The 17,434-nt window shown below is 41.1% G+C and overlaps 2 protein-coding genes across 2 annotated transcripts; one reads left to right on the plus strand and one right to left on the minus strand.

The window, feature by feature from the left end:
• Positions 1–143: 143 nt before the first annotated feature.
• On the minus strand, positions 144–12,935 carry shrprbck1r (sharpin and rbck1 related). Its single transcript, XM_084939140.1, has 14 exons — positions 12,252–12,935; positions 11,431–11,605; positions 9,300–9,374; positions 9,046–9,187; positions 8,832–8,922; positions 8,391–8,712; positions 5,835–5,935; positions 5,555–5,725; positions 4,293–4,453; positions 4,090–4,201; positions 3,798–3,977; positions 3,213–3,311; positions 1,600–1,743; positions 144–1,436 (listed from the first exon to the last, which is right to left on the minus strand). The coding sequence occupies exons 1-14, from the start codon at positions 12,528–12,530 to the stop codon at positions 1,356–1,358; spliced, it is 2,133 nt and encodes a 710-aa protein (XP_084795266.1). The 5' UTR covers positions 12,531–12,935; the 3' UTR covers positions 144–1,355.
• Positions 4,124–17,411, plus strand: prlh2 (prolactin releasing hormone 2). Its single transcript, XM_084939146.1, has 4 exons — positions 4,124–4,209; positions 15,425–15,527; positions 15,943–16,126; positions 17,031–17,411. The coding sequence occupies exons 1-4, from the start codon at positions 4,181–4,183 to the stop codon at positions 17,231–17,233; spliced, it is 519 nt and encodes a 172-aa protein (XP_084795272.1). The 5' UTR covers positions 4,124–4,180; the 3' UTR covers positions 17,234–17,411.
• The last annotated feature ends 23 nt before the right edge of the window (positions 17,412–17,434 follow it).

A 17,434-nucleotide genomic window follows, 5' to 3' on the forward strand; every position in this document is an offset into this window, starting at 1 on the left:
CTTCTCTTTGGACGCTAAAAATAGCCTTTGAATATTTACAAGCTGTGAAAAATGTACCCTACTAAAGGATTAGAAAGCATGATGACAGCTTTAAGGCTGCTCATTCACTCAGTTCTACATTAAATCACTCACAAACACACGTGTGAGTTTGAATGTTTATTTATTGTTAAGGCACAACAGAAAGGCAGCAGCACAGTGCTGACTTTTACACACAGAAAGGAGTGAGGATCTTTTCTTGGCCTGTCAGTTCTGGGCAGTAGTGTAGTCGAGGGAAAACTCAGGAATTTGAAGTTAGGCAACTTCTCTCCCCCGCCCCCACCCCCCTTTTCCAGTGAAGAGAGAGGGCATTGATGCGTACATGGATAAAAACATGTTCCAAGTATTTACACTGTTATGAATTACTTTATTGTATCCGAGGTCTTCTACAGGAATAAAAGCTTATTGACAAAAGGTGTTTACATGTGCCTCCCCATACAGGAAATATAAACTTAACAACCAATACCTGCCTTTTAACTAACACGTTGACATTTATTGGTGATGTCATCACACAATACTCAAATGTGAGCAGTTTCTGGGGGAACACAGAGTCGTGGGTAATAAAACACGACTCTGTGAAAACAGTCTGGTTTCTCTCAGGCATCAGACCAACGGATCCCAATCGAAGGAATAATCAGACACACACTTGTTTCAGTTCAAACCTCTTTGGTAACAAGGCACCCATGCAGTCATTACACGGCATCACGCAGACGTACAAACACACACATACACACATTCAGAAATGCTTCTATATGTAACTCGGGACTCTTGCTTCATCTATTTATCACATTCATCTATCACAATGAGAAATTGTCACATTTTGTTTCATTCAGAAACACCCTGCTACGATTTTTGTGCACGAGAAACGAGGCCACTTCAGTTTTCTGTAATGCATCCAGGCTCGTAACTGCTTAGGCAGAAAGTAACACACCCGTACTGCTACATCAGCTGTGCAAACATTCTGAAAAGGCACAACATGCATTCAAAGTAAATACTCCTGTTTTTTTATACTGCATAATTCTGACCACGCTCATCTTCGTTACTAACCACATTCTTATTAGTGAGATGCAGCGACATGTAAAAATATTATTTCTTTCATTCGGATTCCAGTGGAAAAACCAGTGAAAATAAGTGACCATTAGAGATTTGTTGATTAAAGATCTCAGTATGTACTTAATGTATAAATTCTGCACAGTTTTGTATTAAATATAGCTTAAATAGAAATCTCAGTCTTTCTTTCCATGCTATTGAGAGAGCAGCTTTTTTCCCCAAGTTCAGTCACTCATTCATTCGGGGCAATCTGACCCATATTGACCCTCTCAGTGGCAGTTTTGGCATTTAGGGTGACACTTTCGGTTGTTCACGTTGCAACGACATCCTCCACTGGTGTCTCCTGGACCCTTTAAAAGCAACAGAATGAGGAACATGCTTTGATGGAAAACAAGGCTTTGCAGTCTTTTTAGGTGGACATAAACAGTTTTTGAGTCTATCTGACCAAGGTTACTAAATAAAGCAAAAATAGATAAATTGTTAAAGTTAAGGTAGAAAGGACAGATTTCATACCCTTGGCCCCCAGCGTGGCCCTCTGGTTACCCAGCAGATCTCAGTGTGACAGACTGTACAGCGCAGCCAGTCACATCCATCTCTCTTCTGTACAATGATGCCACACTGTGGACAGTGCATGGCCTCCCCTGACTGCACAAGAGTCTGTTTGTGAGAGATAAAATGAGAACAAGAAAAAGAAGAAAGAATATGAGACCCGAGGATATGGAAAGCATTACCAGTATATATCAGTTTGTCTGTAAGCATTAGACCACAAAGCCATTCACTGCTTATGAGTGGAGGTAAAAATGGATCTGTAACACTGTCCCTTCTATCTCTGTGCATTACAAATAGCCTTAAAACAGTATACAACTCAAAAGAACTCTCTGTCATGTCCCACATCCCACATACAGTACAGATGTTGTGGTTAGAAGTTCACATACACTCATCATTGGCTGTCATGGTAATTTGGGGATTTTAATGATTTCTTTGGACGGTTCTTTTTCCAGGGTGGCACTGTTCAGCATACATCTTTTGTTACTTTGTTACTTTAAAACCAAGAATTTCTTGCAGAAGTTTGAATTTATTTGAGATATTCGCTAATCTACAGAGAATTAACAGTATACACACAGGCACAAATATATACATACACTCACTTAAATATTTTATTAATTAGTGATGAAGGTTCTACAATGTCTTTTAACTTGACAAAGCCAAGGCACGCTTACTTCTTGTTAGTAACTGTGATTGACTACAACTTTTTGTTTTTATTTGCTGCATAAAAGGGATTTGTGTGCTGATCATGAAAGACGCCCCTGCTCCAAAATCAACACCATCTAGTTCAACTGAAATTTGCAGCTGCCCCCATGGACAAGCCAAATGTGTTCCTGGCAAAGGTTTTATGGTCAGATTGAGCTATTTGGCCACAATTGCAAGACACATGTTTGGAGGAGTAAGGGTGTGGCTTTCAAACTTAAAAACAAAGTAAAACTGTGAAGCATGGTGGTGGTAGCATCGTGTTCTAGGGTTGTTTTGCTGCCAGTGGTACTGGTACAATACACAGAATGGATAGAATAATGAAGAAGGACTACCTCCAAATTCTTCAGCTTCACCGCAAATCAACAGCTAGATGGTTGAAACTTTGATTCAGTTGGTGTTGAGACAGGACAATGATTCCAAATACACACATGAACTGGTTTTGGATTGGATAAAGCAGGCTAACATTAAGCTTCTGCAATGGTCTTCCCAAACTTCAACCCTACTGAAGACTTGTGGACTAAAAGCGGGTCTGTGCCAAGAGACCAACTAATTTAAAGGATTCTACCAATTCTGCCAAGAAGAGTGGTTAAATATCACAGACAGAATTATAGCAGAAGCTTGTTGATGGCTACCAAAACATCTGCTCGTAGTACAACTTGCTATGAGATATTTAACCAAATGTTAGTGGGGTTGTATGTATAGATCTGAGCCTGTATGCATTAGAAACTTGTGCACCCAATTCTTGTTTTTCAAAGTAATAAAAATGTATCCTGCCATTCAAAGAAATAACTAAAAACCCCAAATTACCGTGATATTCATGCCACAAGGAATGTATGAAAACTTCTGACCACAACTCCATGTCTGTTGTAGCTCACATTTAGTAGATGTGTTGTCCTTCGAGCAGCAGAGTCATTGATAGCACGCGCTGCAAGATCGTCCTGGTACTGCTTACAATTCATACCCTCATGGATAGACTGAGGAGAAAATAGAAAGAGGAACAAATAAGGATCTTTTAAAAACTGTAATTTATGTAAATCACTCTAGGACAGTCGGATAAATTCAATAAAAATGTAGCTAGGAATGAGCAAAACAGGCATTCTTTGCAGAAATAAACATTTCTTATTCAATTTGCAGTTAGCATGAGGCAACCAAACCAGTTAAAAGCATGTCAATACTTGGACATTTATTAATTTATGTATTCATTTGTACAAAGTATTTTTCATTTTTAACAGCATAATGTGCAATTAAAACGAACTGTTCCTGGCAGAAGCCACTCAAATAAACTTATTCTAAATTAGCTTGGACTAATTAATTAGATCAAAGTTCAATCTGCATCTCTACATAGTATATGTGCAAATCTAATGCATCACATGAGTTCAAGCACCCAATATAGGAACAAAAGACAGGAATAAATTATTAAATTTCATTTTATACCAGTATATACTGTGTATGATTTCTACCTTGCAGATTAGGCAGTTGTGTTTCTTGCAGACAGGGCAGTGGAAGACATTGACAGTATCCTCATACACACACCAGCCCAGACAGTCAGGAGTAGCACAGTGATAGCTGCCCTCACACCGAGACTCTGCAACTGAAAGACCCCTCTGCAGCCAGCGTTCATACTCCTCCGCAGGAACCAACTGTCACCAGGAAACAGGAGGAAGATGGTAAATGTGTGCTAACACTAAAAGCTAAAACTGTAGTTTTTTTAAAAAAAAAATGTGTCAGAAGCTGTTAGTTGGTCTCACTCACAGCTCTGATCTCCCTCTCCTGCAGGAAGCAGGAACAGGAGTATGTGTCATCTCTGTAGGGACAGGACACCTCGGGCTCCTCGCTCAGCATAATGACAGAGCGCAAGCACTCTCTAAGCAGGTATGCACACAAACACAGAAAAGTCACCCAAGGTGTACAAGAAAAACAAAGCAAATCAAAAAACCGCCACCCCTAAATTTTACCTGCAAAAACAGTGCAGACACTCCCTCAGGAGGATGCCATCTCCCGGCTGTAAGCCTGCATAGCAGATCCTACACTCCACAGATTCAGGGTTAGGCACCAGGTCCTGACCATCCATCATCACCAGCCGGGCAAAGTTCTGCCTTCGCTCCTCCTCCCTCGCCTGGAAGAAGGAGCGGTGTTGTTGGAGGAGGGAAGTGAGGGTTAAAGGCAAGTTCTGTAAACTGCGCTCTTCCAGCTTTTTCTTATAATGTGCATTTTAAACTCGAAAATGCTCAAAATCCTCATTTACACAAACACAGACAAGCACACAGAGTCAAAACCTTTTATTTTTATCCATTCAGAGTATATACAGTATCGCAGCGCAAAATAAATGACTCATACATTCAACTCGGTGGCAACTATTGCTCCTAAAGAGTTCATTAAAAAGCCACTTCATTTGATTTGCTGAAAGGCTGCAGTGATTACGACTGTCACTGGATGTTCAATATGAGTAACGTCTTTTGGAGCCATGTATATTTGACCAGGGTTACAATGTAAAAAGAAATCTCACAGGTTTTTTTAAAAACCTGCTCGTCCTTGTCAGCATTACTGCTCATTCAGAGCACTTTTTCCACATTTTTCAGAAAATGTGCAAAAACAAAAAAAAAGTAACATGTTCTCACACAACCTGTAAACTGTACGATCTTATGAATCTGCAAATATGGGAAGCAACCGATGCATGAAGACAGCTTAAAATGACTTCAGGGGTAAAATTTGACAGTTTTATTGCATAAATGTGGATATACATGAATATAGTCATGGGCAGTGTCTGCAGTGGAGATGGTGCTTCAAGGATAGAAATGAACATAAGGTGTATGTCTGCCTGTGTCTGTATGTTCAGTAGTTCTGGTCCAGGTTAAACAGGAGTGAGGTGTTTTGAAGCCCAGCACTCTTCAGCCCCTCTCTTCTCCCTTTCTCCTTCAAAAAACAGAGACAGAAGAGAAGAGAGTCAACCTGAGAGAGCCTGAAAGTTTCAATTCAAATACCACGGTTATTAATTTTTTTCTAAATAAATACATATCACCCTCTCCCTTTCATTGGTTTCACTTTGAGCATTTTGTCAAATTTGGCCAAACTGTGTGTCACTAAGTGGTGCTCCCCTCCCTGAATTTTTAACTGAGCTTTGTGTGCCCATCATCATGTTATATTCCAGAAATCATATTAAGTATGTGCACGTAAAAGCACGTTCATACTACCCGGAATGTATTCTTTTTTTAAATACCTGCTGGTATTGTCGGATAGCTTCTTTCTCCTTCTGAATTCTTCTGAGCTCCAGTGTATCAGGTCGATATCCCCCCGGGACAACGTAGTTCTCAGGTCGGTCCGTACTGCAGATCTCACAGCCCGGCCGTGTTGGTTTGTTAATGTAGGTGCACGAAGGACATGACCAACCCTGAAAATTTGTTTAGCGCCGTTATTCTCTACATTCTTTTTACCTTACTGAACTTAACTGTGTGTCTTTTGAGTATATGTTTTCGATAGGTTGATAAAAATTACATTACCTGGGTAGGCGATGTTTTCGGGCTCAGGGCTTTATCAAGCTGGGGCATCTCTAGGTTGATGAGATCTCTGATCTCTCGGATGTTTTGCCTCTCTAAACCGCCTGAGGCATTTAAGGAGAAAAAAAGAGACTAAGCAGCCAACATCAAATCTGCGTGCAAACATGACTTTATGGCTTTGGTTGATATATGTAGCAGGTAGGGCTGCCACAAACGATTATTTTGATAGTCGACTAGTCACCGATTATTTTTGTGATTAGTCGACTAATCAGATCATGCATCCATTGGACGTACAGCGTACAGCTTATTGCACCAGCAGCATCTGCTCTTATATAACTATCATTAGCTTACAGCTTTAAGTGTTTATGGTATGTGCTAACTAAAAATAAAGACAAGATGATAGTTTATTAAATTTTAATGAAATTTGCAGATTGTTTCGGTGAAGTTTAATAAACTCCTTGCTATCTAAAATATAACGGGACACCGGAGTATATTCTCGAGCATCTCACACTTCTGATAATCAGTTGTCTGCTTGACGTTTATTCAGCTGTGTAAAAACTATAACTTTAATCTCAGCCAAACCGATTTACTCAGGAACAAATAAAATACTAAAAAAAAGCCAAACAATAACATTTTGAAGTTATCTAAGTGGCTTATATATATTTAACCTGAGAAAGACGGCGGTGGGTTTGAAAACTATTTGCCGGGTGTCCGGTGTTCTCACGGGCTCTGGTGAGCCGTGCCCCCGGCTAGCTATCGAGCTAGTGGGTAACAGACGTCACCGAAAACGTCGGAGCGCTTTTGAAAATATGTGGTGTCTTGATAAACTGAGCAGATATTTGAGGTTTACACAGCTACATTCTCGCCTAAAAATATGTTAAACGTTTATTTTGTGACCCAGAAAGAATAACAGTAATATTAAAACTAACTAGCTGCCGCCATTGTTGGAAACTGAGCTGCGCTGAGCTATGAATTCTGGGACACGGCTTCTTCTTCTTCTTCGGGGTTTAACGGCAGCTGGCATCCTTGTACATGCAGTGCTGCCATCTTCTGTTTCAGTCCGTTATTACACTCTTAAATCCTACTACTTATTCCTGCGTCTTTTGTGATCTTACAAAGCTTCAAACGACGCATCGACTATTAAATCAATCGTCGACGATTTTGATAGTCGACGTAATCGTGACTAGTCGACTAATCGTGGCAGCCCTAGTAGCAGGTGCAAATAATATATATAACTTGCAACTGCAAAAAAGGATTCTAATGGTTGTTTTTTTTTTTTAAAGTAGAATATAAATTTAACTACACTGTCTAATGTTAATCATTAGGCTGGACACACAAATATGAAGTGTATGCATATAGATTTAAATTGAGTAATTATTTCTTTTCCTTGGTATTCTGCTGAGTCACAGACCATACAGACCATACAAAGTCACAGACAAACTATGGCACAGTGTTTAGTAGGGGATTGCTCACTTTACATTATTTATTTATTTATTTTTATCTAACAATAGAAATAAGGTGTTAAAGAGTCATACAAGGTGAGATCAATAAAGTCTTTGAATCTGTCACTGAAAAACAAAAAGCCATACTTAATTTAAATGTAGTCACTATTTTTGGTCTTCTTGGGCAGTGCGCAACAACTTCAAACACTTCTGCTTCTAGATCATGTCTCAGAAACTGTGCTGTGACCTACTTTGTGTGACAAAATATTAAGTTCTTTGTCAGACAGGTCAGGAGCATGCTTGTCACTCTTTTCCCTTCGACATTCACCCCACCGTGTGAAACGTTCATTCCCCCAGCATTAGGCTGTCAATGCAGGCCACTACTGTAACGTCTCAAGGTGCCTGAGAGTTCAACACGCGCTGAACTGAGCAGGCAGAAGCTTTTTCATCACACCATCACACTCATGAGCCCTACTCTGTTTTCATACTCAAAAAAAATCGCTAAGTATTGGAACGGGAACACAGCACAGATGATAGAGGTGGGTGGAAAAACATCGATACTGCACGGTATTGCAATATTTTGCGTGGCTATTTTGTATCAATATAGGGGAACCAAATATCGACATTTTATGAAATAAATAAAGATAATTTGTAATAATTTGATAAATTGTAGTAGATGATATTGAGATACTCAGCTTATTGCAAAATGCTAAAAATTGCAACAATACTGTATCTTGGGGGGTATTATGATTCCCACCTGCCACAGATGCACACTTGCAAACTGTCAGAACAGGACTTCTAGGAACTGATCTAAAATAGCAGGAGCCCTGGAAGCAATGTAGAGGTGCACAAGAACACAACCTTAAAGAGGAGACCTTTCAATTTTAAATCACGCCAAGTTTTTGCTTTTTTGTGGGAAGATTCATCTTGTATTAGAATAACATATAGAAGATAAGAATGTAACATACCATGGTGTATTTTTCAAAGCAATGATCACAACGGTTTTAGTGATAAGGTGTTCAAAGGCCCTTTGTTAGTAAAGCAACAAATACACGTCTAATTGTGATTTAAATAGCTCAGATTTCACATAAACCACTGTGAAGAGACCACATCTTACCAGTGTTAGTATTGGTACGGAGTCTAGAAGGAAGTGTGGTGTAAGGCCTCCAGTCCTGAGATGAGGGGCCATTTGCAGAGGTAGCAGGGAGTGGCGGGTTTGGAGAAGACTGAGATGAAGGGCTGAAGAGGAGGATGCTCTCCTGATCCTGCTGGAGGGCCTGCGGGGTCAAGCGAGCGTGGCGGGCTGACAAGAGGTACAAGAAGGCCGTGTCACCGTGTTGACGAACACCGTACGACGCGAGGGATCGGTTGTCGAAGCACAAGCACTGGCCGATCACCCAGCGCTGCACTCGTGGGTGGAAGCCGTATTCGAGAAACATCTAGAAAAAAAACAAAGAGAATGACGATGAATGAGAGAGAAACATTAACAGTGGGGCAGAATCGAAACCATGCTGTGAAAGGAATATGATAAACATATATATGTGTAGCTCAAATTAACCTGCTGTTTCAGCGACGCAGTAGTCATGTGTGGGAAAACTTTCACAGTGACACAACAGGATGAGGACGAATCCTCCACTACGACAGCCAAACTGCGAGACAAGATGAAACCCGTGCAAACAACTAAGATTACATCAAATTATCGAAACATAAAACTACTGATTATAGATCGTGCCGCGAAGTATTGAAATCATAACGAGTAATCGTGTTCCTACTTGACTTCATTGTATTCGTGGTCTCTGGTGGAGGGCTGGATCCTAAGTGCCGCACGCTGATGGGCGAGCGTAGCAGCAAAGGCAGAAGCAGACTGCATGTCACCTGCCTCTATCGCCTTGGTCAGCTCTATACAAGTGTCCTCTGCAGATGAAAGAAATGCACGCATGATGAAACACAGAGAGACATGCAGAGATCAGAAGGGCGCTAACAACAAATAAATGAATGAAAACAGAAACAGAGGTGTCACACTCACCTGTTTGCTGCAAAGCTAAGGTGTTCTGATGATGGAGACCGTCAGGGGGCTGCTGTGGCTCATGGTGAGAGAAGGCTGCCAATATATAAATTTGAAACCCAGAGGGGGAAAAAAGATTTTAACTAAACAGATTTCAAAGACAAGAAAGAGATAAAGAAAACACATTAAGCTCCAGAAGAAACTCAATCATTCTGTGATTTTATCATTTCGCAAGTTTGTGTGAATTGAGCCCTGAGGGGGAAGCAAGGCAACGTATGGAAATATGAAGAGTAACAGCTAACGTCTGCCACTCGGTTTCCACTATGAAAGTGGAAGTGCTGTGCTTGGTTCCACAGGGCTAATTTGAATATCAGACCATCACTTCCACAGTTTGTATCCCAGTCACGCACACAACGCTGCACTTTTTCAAAAAAGAAAGGTCCCCATTGTTTGAGTGCAACGCTGTCGAGCAGCCGTGCAGACCAGGAAAGACGCGCAGTGTTTCATGCAGGTCCAAGTAATCGCTCTCGATTTTATTTTAATAAATCAATGTGTATGTGACGTTTATCTTATACGGTTTAACATGTACCAACTTACATTTTGCATATATTACTCATGTTGCCCGTCCAATAATCTGTACAGCACTGCGGTTGCGTTTGCTTAGTTAAAAACATGCTTAAATAAATTTTAATTGATTGGATTTTGTGCAACTTCAAACATACAGCCAGCGGCACAAACAACTATTTTTAGCCATGATGAGAACAAAGAGCTCTCAGCTCACACAGGCCTCAGCATCCTTCAGTCAGCATGGGCAGTAATACATATACCGGAGAAGTTAAGGGAAGGGTAGGTCACAACAAACACCGAAGTGACGCAGGTTTGTTCTCTGTATTGTATGTTAAAAAATAAGGAAAAAAGCTCAGGGCATGATTTAAACGATGCTCGCTTTACTTAAAACTACACTTTATAGCTTTACGAACATCACAATGAGGTCATCATTAGCCTACTGAGACAATCTGAGGTTTATCGTTCATCAGAGTACAGGGTTTATACTCTGATGAAGCTTGGAATGGTGAGGTTCATGGTGGTGTTGCTACCAACCACTGAACACAGTCAATTTTATACCTTAATTTGCACAAACACAAGTTCCCTACAGGGTGGATCAGCATAACAAAAGCATCCTACAATATTTTGCAAATTTGAATGCATTTGCACCATGGTGGTGTGGTGTTATAATATTATCTTATGCCATGTTATACCCCTGATTAATGATTGTGAAAGTATTATGTAGTTTTAGTTTGTAGTATTCTCCTGAATTAGAAGAGGGTGATAACTATTACAGTTATTAAACTGATTTGTATTACATTAGACTGCTGATTCAGTGTGAATGAATGATATTGTTTATGATGCATTATACTGCTGAGTTATAAGAAATGCTGTTTTCGGAGAGTCAGGACCTTGCTTTTTCTGATAGTGGAGGAGACAGAGAGCACATTCCACTGGAGCTTCACCCCCACCGTTGCCGCCGTTGTTGAAGGCAGACAAAATAGGGAGCCAAGGCCATAAGTCAGGCTCGCTAGGAGTTAGAAAGAATGAATGTTTAGGTTTTTACGACTAGGTGGGGGCCACTAAAGGCTATAAGAGTTTGAGTAACCCTCCACCAGTTGGAGATTTGCTGTGACCCTCTGCATGCATGTCTCCCCATTCGGATGGTTGATGCTCATAAAGTGTTGAATTGTATGTAATAAAGTAATTGTTGATTGAGCATTTATACACCGAGTATTGTCCTTCCTTCAGCCCAAAGATCGAAAGAATTGGGAGGATTTAACAATTTAAAGCAAATTAAAGCTATTGCCTCACATCAAGAAGTTCCTGGGTTTGACTCTACCATCCGGCACTAGTCTTTATGTGTGGAGTTTGCATGTTCTCAGCGTGTCTGAGTGGGCTCTCTCTGGTTACTCTGGCTTCTCCCACAGTGCAAAGACATGCAGTTAGCGGGGTTAAATTATTTGGTTATTTTAAATTTGTCATGTGTTAATGGTTGTTTTTCTGGGTCAACTGGATAAGCAGAATAAAAAGGCTAGATGGACTTTGCTCCAAGGCCAAATATCTGTTTGTCATCTACAAGTATTTGCTCTCCTGGGTGACTGACCTCTGTGTGCTTCTCTTAGTGACGACATCAAAACAGTAGCCCACTCCTGGGCTTCCTGCTCGCAGCGAAAGTTGAAGCTGATGCGATCATTGGGAGGAACGGCCAAACTCAGCTCGTGGCACTTTGGCGACTTCACCTCGTAGTTCACGCTCCTCAAATCAAACTCGGCGATGGTCTGAAATAATAAAGAGCGAGTGACAGTCAGAGGAAATCAAAGGCAGTCGTTTTTGTCACTGTGTGATGGATTTGTCTAAACTTTAATTTCCCACTATATTGTAAAAAAAAAATGTAGTTAGATAAAATAGACATGTGTATAAAACATAGCATTTGCTTCCAAGCAAAGTGGCCTGAATCTGTCCCCCCTGGTCATGGGTGCCCTTTAAAAATACCCAAACAACCTGTGCAAAGAGGATATGGACAGACATTAATTTCCTTCACAAAAGAGTGGTAAAAATGGTAATATCTATTTTAAAAAAAAGAACCTGCCTTGTCAAAAAACATTTTAATATTTAATGATTTAGAATCACTACCTCAAGTTGTCAAGGGTATTGCCTTTGCATAAGGCAATTTACATAAGAAACTTAAGACCCTGGAGGGTCTGCGGGGATTTCCTAGACCAGAATGGCTTTGGTGTAAAGCCAGAAAACTGCACTGCTTGAGGTAGTGCTCATTAAAAAATAAACATGGACAACATAAAGCCTTGCATTGATGTGGAGGTACATCTAGAATACATCTCTTTCCTATTATCTTTTAACAGCATGTTAACAACGTTTAAACACACATACCACAACAAGCCAACCCCCGCACTGCTGTGAACTCACCACACTCCGGCCAGTCCCGCCGTTCTCCAGGAGCGACAGCCGGAATTCCCCGGATTTCCCCGGGTCCATGCTGAGCTGCAGTCTCAGTGACTCATCACCTGCTCCCGGAAGACACAGCGGCCGAATCCCAGAATGGCACACTGACACCCGAACCGACATGAGGACGGTGTGGCAGCCAAGTTGAGACTGCGAGGCCCCATAGTGGCTGGGGAGCGCGGCGGAGTGGTCCGGTGTGTGGTCGGGGGTGGAGTGAGCCCAACCGCCTGAACTCAGCGACATCCTGCCCGAAGACTCATGTAGAAAATAGTTCCAGCGGAGTCCCGTCTGCCTGTCTGTTTACCTCCTGTCCCGCGTTCTTACCTGGTCTCGGCTTTCCTTTCTTTTACATTTCTGTCAGTGAGTCGTTTGACTGATTATTTGACAGAGTCAGTGTCAACAGGAAGCAAATGCGCAGAGTCGGAGAACTATTTTAGAGCCACTTCCAAAAAGTCAAACGCGAGCGATGTTTCACTTCTCTCTTCTTTTTTAGAGAAAGCTCCGTTTCAGGCAGATTCGGTGTGTCTTATTTTGGCTTCTAAGTAAAGTTCCCTTGCCTGTAGTCCCATAAATGCCGTCCTGACTCCAAGGTTATGGTAGAAGTTTGAGACTGGTATCGATATGTTGCTGTTTGCTTTCATTTCACATTGCGCATGCGTTCCTCGTTGGGTGACGTATGCTGCTGTAATATTTATGAACCATGTGAACGCTGTTTCTTTTTTAGCTGCACCGAAGATTCACTTCTTTCTTCTCTCTTAACACACGATATATTTATATATTGCACACATATATTTGTTTGCGATGTAGTCCAGTAAAAAAGTCTATGTGCGCATTTGACCACAGAGAGGCAGCAAATCATTCAGTTTACAAAAACGGTGGATGCATGTTCCCGGTATCTTCTAAATAATTCATGTCTGTGGAAATATATATAGTATTTATATAAGATTTTCAAGATCAGCAGTGACTCCGTGTAACTAAAGCACGTGTGAGCAAAGGAGTTTTTTTCAGTCTGCATTCGTTTTAGTTCTCACTTTTTGAGACTTTGTTAAGTGTCCTTTTTAGTAGTCTCGACCCAGGTGAGACTTAAACCCACAACCACCAGCTCCAGAGGCTGGTGCCTTGTCCATTAGGCCTCTGGGCCTCTCTGGTCCATTGCTCTCATCTGATGGCCTGAAAATGGCTTTTGTGACATTCAACAGAAAACATTTACCAGCCATCTATTCAACAGTGACCTTTCGTAAAAGGTTTACTTTTAAAATATTCATGTCCTCACAAAAATAAAAATTTTGTGTCCTTTTTTAATGTCCTTTTCGCCCCCTGAGCTGTCTGTGGGTAAGGTTTGTGGATGTAGAATGTTTCTCTATATAAATGGCCTTTGTTCTGAATTCAAGGTGCAAGGGAAATACCTCCTGTTGTCCCATCCTCACACGCTTTAGATCATGGATAGTGTGTCAGCAATGTAGGAAAGAAGAGAAATGCTTTTGATCAGGGAGATCGAACCCAACATGGTATGCCCCATACAACCCTCTTTGATCTCAAGTGGGACAAACTCCAGTTTTTGCCAGTGTAAAGATGTTTAACTACATTAAAGAAAGCTTACTTAAGTGTAGCATGAATCACAACAGGGAGGACTTTATCAGTAGGGTTAGGAGCCTGTGCCAACCTGCTTTAAATTACTAACCCTATCGATCCCCATGTATTCTCGCCCCAGGTGGGACTTGAACCCACAATCCCCAGCTCTAGAGGCTGGTGCCTTGTCCATTAGGCCACTAGGCCACTGGCTCCACTTGGCTGCCATTTATAAATAATTAACATATCTTGATCTTTCAGATATATTATGCATAGCGTGTCATGGAGAAGGAAGCCCTGCTGGTTACCTGGTGCTGTGACTTGATCAATACTTCTATAACACAAAGAAAGCTAATCAGCGATTATCCGGGGACCTATGACCCCACAGTCACGAGAGAAAAGTTTAAAATGAAAGATACTGCAATGTCATGTGTTTTTGCTTTCAGGCAGGAAAACGTGCAGCTGGAATTATCTGGGCAGGAGAAAACAATGCTAACACCCATCACAGCAATGAGATAAAACATTGCACACCAGGAACTGAGAACATTTTTCTGTGCCCTTTTTAAATGTATTCATCTGCAAAATGCATCCGAGGGTGACACCAGCAAATAAGGGTTCCCTGTCATAAATCTAATTTGCTTCATTATTTATGGATTTTTCCACGTTGTGTTGCAATTGCACATCCTCAGGTTGTTATCTTCTCATTACTGCAGCCGCACTCTGCAACATACAATCTGATCTCAGCCATGACGCAATTATGGCTGCTCTAATCGGTAGGAGGCGCACAAAAGTGCTGCCGCAGGGTGGAGTTGTGTACATGAACATAAACACGGAGTTTAATAATTATTTGATGTGCATTTGAACGGATGCATACTGTAACATAACTGACAAAAATTACAGATGTATTTTTTTGGTTTGAATAAAGTACACCTGCTTGTTAGGGACACCTTCAAAGCAGTTTGTGTTACAGTTTCTTGACCTTTACAGATGCTGGTTTGGGCCCCAAGGCAGCTTTACACCTCAATACATTTGAAAATCTCTCCTCACCATGCATAGCATCTCACTTGTGATTCACTGTCACCTTTCAGTACCTACCAGTGGCAAATATAGCATATTTCCACTTACTTCTTCCTCATGTGTAGCACTGTGAGTGTATGTGACTTTTCAGCACCCATCATGAATCAGTGAAGTTCCAAAAGCTTGTGAGAAGACATCTTAACCAAGAAGCATTTTGCAGCAGCTGATGGTGTGCTACCCAGTCCCTATCACGCTGATTGATGAAAGGCTAATCATAAAACGCCCACCAAAGCTCCGGTTCATTGTCTCACAGACCTACTTGGGCTGGTGGGTCTCCCCATGTTCATGAATTTAAAGGTGTCTGCATGTCATTGACCTGCTGATGGACTGTTCTGCTGCGTGACAGACGTCAGGAAAACTCTGAAAGCAAACCTCCATTCTCAAAAGGATGAGTGGGGGTTTAAAGAGTGGGAGGAGCAGAGGAAGGGTGATGCATCCAGTAGTCTGGGATCACTGTGGCTGACTGACGTTCTTGATTCATCATCCAACAGCCTCATGGGCAGCATGGAGATATATATAAGCTGGGGCACACCTGCCAACAATAAAGACTCAAGACGTCCACCAACTGACCTCAGCCTGTTACCAAAGTTCAGGGTAAGTATTTACCATTTGGGGTTTGCATTTTGCATGTCTAACGCAAAATGCAAATATTTTTACTTTGCTTTCAATAACTACAGTTGTGCTAATTGCGGCTAATTATAATATTTCAACCTGCACATAATCTCAAAGGATCTCTGATTTATAACCATCACAAAGTTTCTATCATCATCCAGAATTATGAAATTCAAGTTTTCAGATTACAGTTTCAGTGATTAGTCCCGAGGTTTAAAAGACTTAATCCTACTTGAAACGGTGTTTCGTTAAGTTTTGCTATTGGGCGCAACAAAGGCACATTAAAACAAATCTCCAGTTTTATCAAGCTCTGTCTTTTCTTGGTTTTGCGAATAGCTCCTGTTTTCAGTGTCTTCTCAAAAGTGATAAGTTACTTATAACTGCGTCCTGTCTTTAGTGCCTTGAGCGACACCGCAGCATGCTGCCCGTGAGAGCGGCTGATGTCCGGCACTGCGTCCTGACGAGCCGCTGGCTGCCCGCAGCTCTGGCGCTGCTCCTCCTTCTCTCCTCCAGCTTCAGCCGCGCTCACAGCACCACAGTGGAGCACGACTTCCACATTGTTCATAATGTAGACAACAGAAGTAAGACCCGTTTTCTTTAAATCATTCAGATTTGACTTTCCCGATAAGGATCAGATGGGATTTACGCGCTCAAAAAAAAAAAAAAAAAAGAAAGCTAAATAGGCTATTACACTTTATTAAATCAACCACAATTTAATAAAGTGTGTGTCTGAGTGTATGGAATTCAATAGATCTAATGTAATTATTTCTTAATAATCCTATTATATCCATTGAAATCTTTATTTCCAGTTATTAAGTTTAAAGATATGCTGTCTGTCAGTGTAACCAGGAGACTTTCTGTTATTAGACTTTAAACTGATTTGGTTAATTACACACTGTTTAATTCAGAGTGAGGAAATGCTAACCGGGTTTCACCTTCCACCAGCCATCAAATGTAAATTCAGTATGTGGTTGTATCATTATTGGAGTACTAATACTGGCTCCCCACGCTGGATATTTTGTTACTGAATTAAATGTTTTGATAGAAACGCATTTGTTAATTTATTAATACTGTTGATCAGCCTTCTGTGTTGTTGCATACTAAACGTTCTGAACAGATGTGAGCATTCATGCGTTTCAGGAGTTGTTTAAAGACTGAAAACATATTTGGCAGTTAATTTGAAAGGCTTTCAGACTTTACATGGTAATATATCAGAATGCCATTGTTTTAGGTCTGAATGATAGCCACTAAAAGACATTTTTAAAATAAAAAATAAAAAGGGGGGGGGGGGGGGGGGGGGGAGACAAAATCATGCCGTTTTGTGGCTGTAATAGTACTCTTTGTCCTCACACTCCGTCCACTAACAGAATATTTAACCACCACTTTCCTAAATATTAATTCTGTTTTCAAACATAGCTGTTAACATCTTGTATGAATCCCTTGCTTTATGTGGCACTGATAAACTTGTCTCTGCTTGGTTTCCAGGTCCAGAGATAGACCCATTCTGGTATGTGGGGCGTGGGGTGAGACCCATTGGGCGCTTTGGGAAGAGGCACAGCAGTCTGGAGGCTCTGGGCAGCGATGGGATGCCCGTCGTCAGGACGTTGGCGCTGCTGCTCAGCAGCCTGAGAAACAAGGAGAACCTTGGAAAAGTGCTCGACGGGGAGGACGGTGATTGGCTACCGTGATGTGCTCTCCTCCCCACATCCAAAAACTCAGTTTTATTTTCAGTGTCTTTTTTTAAAAAATCGACACTATATACATGTCTTCATAATTATATTTCTTTCGTGTCTGTTATGAGCCTCACCCATGTCTGTACATAAAAATGCACTCTATATTGATTAATAAATCAGGATGTCATGATTATATCTGCTTGTAACCTTGCTTGT

This window comes from Perissodus microlepis, chromosome 9 (genome assembly GCF_051167445.1).
Source record: "Perissodus microlepis isolate ML-2025 ecotype Zambia chromosome 9, ASM5116744v1, whole genome shotgun sequence".
In the NCBI taxonomy this organism is placed as follows: domain Eukaryota; kingdom Metazoa; phylum Chordata; class Actinopteri; order Cichliformes; family Cichlidae; genus Perissodus; species Perissodus microlepis.